Source organism: Leiobunum rupestre, chromosome 6 (assembly GCF_980474605.1).
Source record: "Leiobunum rupestre chromosome 6, qqLeiRupe1.1.hap1, whole genome shotgun sequence".
NCBI lineage: Eukaryota > Metazoa > Arthropoda > Arachnida > Opiliones > Sclerosomatidae > Leiobunum > Leiobunum rupestre.
In genome coordinates, this window is record NC_143389.1 from 28,740,019 (window position 1) to 28,747,601 (window position 7,583).

General features: G+C 34.1%; 1 protein-coding gene across 3 annotated transcripts; it reads left to right on the forward strand.

Moving 5' to 3' along the window:
* The first annotated feature begins 1,017 nt into the window (after positions 1-1,017).
* LOC149940591 (uncharacterized) lies at positions 1,018-6,256 on the forward strand. 3 transcript variants are annotated; one of them, XM_090177792.1, is made up of 6 exons: positions 1,018-1,100; positions 1,725-1,811; positions 3,080-3,144; positions 3,734-3,881; positions 4,430-4,501; positions 4,648-6,254. In XM_090177792.1, the coding sequence occupies exons 4-6, from the start codon at positions 3,788-3,790 to the stop codon at positions 5,514-5,516; spliced, it is 1,035 nt and encodes a 344-aa protein (XP_090033918.1). In that variant the 5' UTR covers positions 1,018-1,100; positions 1,725-1,811; positions 3,080-3,144; positions 3,734-3,787; the 3' UTR covers positions 5,517-6,254. The 3 variants fall into 3 exon arrangements, with proteins under 3 accessions (XP_090033918.1, XP_090033917.1, XP_090033919.1); XM_090177793.1 differs by lacking the exon at positions 1,018-1,100 and adding an exon at positions 1,565-1,641; XM_090177791.1 differs by lacking the exon at positions 1,725-1,811 and having other exon boundaries at positions 1,024-1,100; positions 4,648-6,256.
* Positions 6,257-7,583: the final 1,327 nt, after the last annotated feature.

The following is a 7,583-nucleotide window of genomic DNA, read 5'->3' on the forward strand; positions in this document are numbered from 1 at the left end:
CCAGTCTGACCATTTGAAATAATGGTAAACTGAAATCTAGATGATTTTCAATGTTAAACAAACTTTATTGATTCGCCATTAATTCAGATAGCGGGTGAAATTCCAAATCTGCAAAAATACAGTAGGTCACAAAGTTCCATTTAAAGCTAATTATATAGTCATCATAATACGGTTTTTATTGACAATAGAAACTGAAGCAGAAAAAATATCGAATCTTGCCAATAACTAATAAAATGCTTCGGAGCTAATAAGGGTAAACCCTTGGGTACCAATTTGGTTAATTTTCAATAAAACATGTTTTTTGGAAAATTGTGCAAACATGGTTTCAAAATGTTCCTCGGAACAGTGTTATTGAAAGGTCACTTTTTCTGAAACGTTTACGCTTGTGTAGAATAGTGACCAACAGTGGACGTTAAAAAAATAAAACCACTTGTTTGATTTAAAAAAATATTTACATTAGCCAGAACACAGCAAAAACATTATAAATTACACGTTAAATCACAAAATTGTTTCTGTAAAAAACATGAAGTGGCCGCTATTTCCTTAACTAAGTATTATCTAGAAATGTCGACTATTTTTCTTACTATCTACTACTTGTAATTTATCACAAATTCACAAATTAGCAAATTGTTAATGAAGTAAAAGGAAAACGATTTCCATCGAATATCAGACGAATAATAGTACAGCAGATTATTATTGCAGAAATAAAAGACAAATTAGAAACCCGATTTAACGACCGACTGTAAATTCGATAGTAAAGTTGACATCTATTTTTGTTAAAAACCAACATATTTTTTATTGTTTTACGAACCGTGTTTAAATACGACAATTGGCATTTTCATTTCTTGCGTAATTTAATTTTATTATTCAGCCGTTAAATTTATTTTCGAATGTAGACACGAAAATTAGGTAATCGTTATGCTAAAATGACGTGGAATTTTACGTATCATAAATTCTCTTTGGGCATTGTTCATCTTCTTACAGCTTTAATAAATTGTTGTTTCATTCTTTGTCTTAAATTCAATGAGAAAGGTCCTTCTAAGAAAGCTCTGCAAACTACACCATGTTTGCAACATTTTCCGAGCCACAAATTGTCTTTTGTAAGTGTAAAACCTAATTTGCATTAGTCTTTAAAAGTATTATTTCATCGTGTAGAATTTGAAAAACTGACTTTTGAGATAATCCATAAAACAAGCGAAAATATTGTTTGAAAGCGTCACAGAGAAATGCATATGCAGAAATACTTGTCAATGATCTAGATATTTACGTAACGTTAACTCAAACTCTACCAAACATCACTACATTAGTTTATATATTAAAAAATCGTTATAAATTGGATTAGTGACAATGATTTTATGTTGGACTGAAAACAATTACCTTTCCATGTACATTAATAAGTATTTTCTTCAGAACTTTAGTGAAAACATCCTAATGGATTTAGGCTTTATCTTGTTCGATTTTAAGAATTTAAATAGCGCATCATTACATGGATACTTTTTAGCTGATTTTAGATTTTGAGGTAGCTTGTGTAGCCGTATGACAACATTTTAATTTTGTCGAATAGTTCGGGTTGGTGTAAAGTAGCGATTTAAAAAATCAAATTTAAGTAACAAATACTTTTCGCCTTTTCTGGAACTAAACGTATGTACTCTTTTCATTATATTAAAATATTCGCCTTAAAACAAATTGAGCAGGTCTAAACACGGACGACTCTGTTTTTACAGATAAGCAAATAAGATTACTTCCTACTTTGAGGAGGCGGACAGCGTAACGTGGAAGGTTCTTACCACCGGTACAGGCGAAAAAACGGGGTAATCGCATTTGTCCGAATGGCGTTACTAATACTTTAAATTCATTTTCCGATTATAAAAATAAGTTACAACCTATTCGTTTCGTATGTCCGAATTTATTTACCTATTCGTTTCGTATGTCCTAATTTAATGACTTATTCGTTTCGTATGCCTTAATTTAATGACCTATTCATTTCGTATGTCCTATTTCAAGGGCCTATTTATTTCATATGTCCTAATTTAATGACCTATTCGTTTCGTGTGTCCTAAGTTATTGACCTAAAAATTCATTTCGTATGTCCTAATTTATTGACCTATTCGTTTCATATGTCCTATTTAAAGGGCATATTAGTTTCATAAGTCCTAATTTAATGACCTATTCGTTTCGTATGTCCTAATTAAATGACCTATTCGTTGGGTATGGTTTCGTTTCAATATAATTACGCTATTCTAATATTCGCTACATAGATTGGTTTTATTATTCCTCGCAATTATGTGCGAGATTAAATAAAATGATTCCTTAAAAAAATTAGTGCAAACAGTGAGTACTTACTGACATTGTAACCTTTCTTTCGGACATTTGAGCCACTATTTTAGAGTTCGGGAAAATGATCATGCGGGCATTTGCAATACCTTTCGGTCATTTATAATTCGGTACCAAACCAAATAAACTCTCTTACAAAGGAGACGACCCGAGGTGATAATCACCGATTTTGCTTAAACTCGGGTACTTTAAAAAACCTGCAAGGGAAAAGTTGCGACGGGCTTTCGTTTTGCCATAGCAACCGAAAAGGTTTTTGACAACATGATTTGGGATTTTTCCATTGAAAATAACATGGGAATCTGAAGGATTTTAAGGGTCCCCCCTGTGAAACCTCTTAGAAAATGAAAAAGTTTGAAAATTTCAAAAACGTAAAAAAATAATTGATTTTAAAAATTAAATTTAATCAAGTTTAAATGCAATTTGGTCAGTTGGGGGACCCTTAAAATCCTTCAGATTCCCATGTTATTTTCAATGGAAGTAATTCCAAATCATGTTGTCAGAAATGTTTTCGGTTGCCATGGCAAAACGAAAGCCCATCGCAACTTTTCCCTTGCAGCTTTTTCAAGTTACATAGAAGTGTACATTATAACCGACTTTGAACCAAATTGGTGATTATCACCTCGGGTCGTATCCTTGTTAGTGTGAAACGTTTATACTTTAAATTCCAGAGCAAGCGAAAACTATGCATTTTACTTCTTCTGCTGGCGCCTAATCTCACAGTCTACATTGCATTACCTTTTCTTAGGTGTAATTATCTTTACTGCTTTATCAGCTTATGACTCAAAGATCACCTGCAAACCAGGACTAAGTGTAAATTCTTTTAACTTTTAAATCGTATCACATAAGTTTATCATTAGCGGATTTCTCATAAAAATAGCGAAAATTGTTAAAAGTTCAGAGGAAAAAAATTAGGTGATTAGTAATTTCGTTACAGCCATTAAAAAATAACAAAAATTAATGTACGAGCTGTACTCGACATCCATGTTGCTGATAGTATTTCATGGCATCCCAACCTTTCGCAAGATCAAAATTTTAATTAAGGAAATTGGTCGCAATAACTCGAAATCATAGGAAAGACAGTTCTACTAAACAGTGAATTTACGCGCGAATTTACGCCAAAATCATCTAGCTAAATATTTTACTTAGGCCTGCGTGGTTCCTTAGGTATTAGCTTAGCTGGTTGTTATTATTATTATTATTATTGTCCCAAAAATCCAATAAAGAAAAATTCCAACAAATCTATCAAATGTTCTAAACTAATACATAAATAAATTGGAAAAATGTCCTTAAGTAAATGACAATAAATGCTTGAATTGTTCTTTAAAGATTTAAAATATTTAGCCATATTTTGAATTAGGTTTTTTCTTTATTAATATACTGTATTAAACATGTACGATAGAACGTGGATTGCTTCGAGACACGCGGCTATTCAACCGCAGATACTCAAATAGGTATGGAAGAAAACCAACTCATGTCAAGTTCTTTTTACTCCCGAGACAATATCAGTCGCAACAGGGACGATGATGTGGCGGTACCGGTTGTTTTTGGTAGGTGGCCTAAATAAACTTAAATACTTATCGGGAACTGATGAACTGAAGAAGTGGAAGTAGCCTATTACGATGATAATGGATTTTAGAACAATGGCAATCCCGCAAATGTTTGATAGTTAAAGACTTAGATTTCTATCAGTTATTTAACCTCAATGTCTGGAGCTAATCCAGATATTTTTCAAAATTTGTCCATGAATGGCATTGATAAAAAATATATTAAAAATCCGTACTGTCCGTGTACAGAATTTACCCATAAAATCTGTGGATATAACATTTCCATGAAAAATTCATGAAAATCTGTCTATAAACCTTGACCCTGTCTTATTTTCTGGCTATGAAGAGAATGAATGACAATCTGCTTATTTAATTAATCCAAAATTTGCGTAAATCATCTAACCATTGATAATATGAAGGAAACTTTATCGTACTTCCTAGGAATAATTCATAAAAATCAGCTCACCGAAAAGATGCTATCGATTAAATAACAATCCCTATAATTCTAATTATAAAGTTTTAATAAAATTATACTTCATTGTATTACACAGAAACACCGTTTGTTAGACAAAGTGTCAATATCTCAAATCTTTGGGCTTTATTAACCAGACAAAAGAGATCAGGTAAGCAAACAATAATCGCACTGTCTTGAACCTACTTAGCAGGCTACCAGAATTTTGAATAGAAAAACTCTGAGATTAGGTAGTAGCTAAACCCTACTTTTGAATTTGTTATCTGTAAATAACGAAAATTAACATTATTTATTCAGCTACATTTGGGGAACCTTCAATGCCGAGCTCCGGGTGTAGCAGTGCAACTTGTGGCAGAGGTTATTCCGGCGGAAAATTTTTGCACGCTCTCACATCGGGCGCAGGGTGTAGCGGTAGCCATTGTGGCAGAGAGCAATCTCAAAGTTCAGGGTGTAGCGGTGGAAATTGCGGGGGAGGTTCTTCAGGCGGAAAGGTTTTAGCCGTTGTCATCCCGAGCTCCGGGTGTAGCGGTGGAAATTGTGCTGGTGGCTCTCCTCAAGGTTCAGGATGTAGCGGTGATAATTGTGGTGGTGGTTTTACTAAAGGTTCAGGGTGTAGCGGTGGTAATTGTGGAGGAAGTGTTTTCGGTGGAAAGGTTTTAACCGTTGCCATCACGAGCTCTGGCTGTAGCGGAGGTTATTGTGGTGGAGGTTCTCCTAAAGGATCAGGGTGTAGCGGTGGAAATTGTGGTGTAGTTCTTACTAAAGGTTCAGGGTGTAGCGGTGGTAATTGTGGAGGAAGTTATTCCGGTGGAACGGTTTTAGCAGTTGGAATCCCGACGTCTGGGTGTAGCGGTGGTAATTGTGGAGGAAGTTATCCTAAAGGTTCTGGGTGTAGCGGTGGAAATTGTGGTGGAAGTTATCCTAAAGGTTCAGGGTGTAGTGGTGGAAATTGTGGTGCTGGATTTACTAAAGGTTCAGGGTGTAGCGGTGGTAATTGTGGAGGAAGTTATCCTAAAGGTTCCGTGTGTAGCGTTGGAAATTGTCGTGCTGGTTTTACTAAAGGTTCAGGATGTAGCGGTGGTAATTGTGGAGGAAGTTTTTCCGGCGGAAAGCTTTTAGCGGTTGTCATCCCGAGCTCAGGGTGCAGCGGTGTCAATTGTGGCTGACATTTCCCTAAAAGTTCGAGGTGAAGTGATGGTAATTGTGGTAGAGACTCTCCTCACATTTAAATGTGTAGCGGCGGCTCATGTGGCTGAGACTACCTAGGCACCCCAAAATTCTAAGCCTACGTTACTCCTGAAAAGTATATATTTGTGATTCCCGCTTTAAAATCTACATAACTTTCTTAAAATAAGCCCGGTTCCATTTATAATAATAAATATTTTTGGACCATGCTTAAAATTATTATTTTTGTTTCCAATGTCACTTTTATTTTTTTCATATGGATATTACGGCATTAATTGATCGATACTTAGCGATCAATTTTTAATTACGCAAAATCTTACTAGATGGCGCCAGCATTCTGAAACGTTGAACCTTTGTACATAGGTTTTTACATAAATCGCGTTCATCGATCGATATACAAAGAAGCAAATTATTTCACTGGGAGTAACGAAACTACAGATCTATCGATTTTTATTAGCCCAAATTGTTAACAGATGGCGGTAATTTCCTGAAACGTTGAAATGTTAAAGTATCAAAAACCATAAAAAAATTTATTTTTCTTGTTTCTTTTACACTTTATTAATCTAGATAATTTTAGTAAGAAAACTAACTTTTTAGCTCTAATTTACCAGTTTTCAAAATATGTTCCGTCTTTGAATTTTAATATTTTATATATACATAAAACGATTAAATATCTAACTTTAACTTGATTACTAATTAAAATGGATATATTAAATTTAATATAGTGCAAATAAATAACTGTGAAAGTTTGCAAATTTTTGAAGTGAAATAAAAAACAATATATATATATATATATATCTAGATTGGAATGATTAAATCTAGATTGGAATGATTAAATCTAGATTGGAATGATTAAATCTAGATTGGAATGATTAAATCTAGATTGGAATGATTAAATCTAGATTGGAATGATTAAATCTAGATTGGAATGATTAAATCTAGATTGGAATGATTAAATCTAGATTGGAATGATTAAATCTAGATTGGAATGATTAAATCTAGATTTAATATATATATAATATTTTATATATTATAGGAAAAAGCTCAGCTACGCTGAGTAAAGAAGGTGATATATAGGTGCGTTTTGTATCCATAAAATAAAATGCATATGAGGAGCACCTCGACTTTAATATTCTACCCTCCAAAAAAATGTTCAACTTCCCCCAAAACTGGGTTTTCTTTACTCATAATGAGTTTTTGCCAAACAGCTTGAAACCTATTATGAAAATGTCGTGTTATGGAAACTGGGTCACTACTGCAAAGTTCACCAACTGGAATTTTAGAACCTTTTTCCCTTGATGGGTAAAAAGATCGCAAATGATCACGTAGCTCAATCCAATCGTATTCTGCCGGATTTAGAGTTATAAACCACGTAGGTGGACCATAATAAAAACACATTGATTTCATTTCACCGCATCGCTTATACCAATACTCTTGAGTGCCTTGCCCATTTTGCATGTAAGCTGTCAAACCAGCTTCCAACTCTTTATCATTGCTTTCCATTTGATTATTTCTCTGACCACCAGCGTGGTTATTTCTCTGACCACCAGCGTGGTTATTTCTCTGACCAACAGCGTGGTTATTTCTCTGACCACCAGCGTGGTTATTTCTCTGACCACCAGCGTGGTTATTTCTCTGACCACCAGCGTGGTTATTTCTCTTACTACCAGTGTGGTTATTTATCGTACCACCAGTGTTATTTTCAAAGCTAACATTTTCAAAAATATTAAAATCTAAATATTTAAAAAAACAAGTGGCGAATTATTGAGTGTAGGTTTTTAACGACATAAAAGATGTCGCTATACCGTAACTACTACTAAATTAGGCGGATACTAAAAAACCATTGGTACCTCTGATTTTTACCAGTTAAAAAAGTTAATAAATATGCATTTAACTGCATTAGAAACGCTCCTGGCCCATTCAACCGAATCCCATTCAATCGATTCCCGTGCGATCGAAAAACTCGCCAAATTGGCCGGATTTCAATTTATACTTTATGTGTTACCAAAACAATAAAATTGGGCGAAGTAAAACTGACGAAGAGCTGT

What these genes read in the sequence shown, in the direction of transcription:
- LOC149940591 (XM_090177791.1), top strand. Translation starts at nt 1,064, where the DNA reads ATGTTTGCAACATTTTCCGAGCCACAAATTGTCTTTT. An exon ending in CGAGCCACAAATTGTCTTTT is followed by an intron (nt 1,101 to 3,079) that starts GTAAGTGTAAAA and finishes ACCTTTTCTTAG; the next exon opens with GTGTAATTATCTTTACTGCT. An exon ending in AACCAGACAAAAGAGATCAG is followed by an intron (nt 4,502 to 4,647) that starts GTAAGCAAACAA and finishes TTATTTATTCAG; the next exon opens with CTACATTTGGGGAACCTTCA.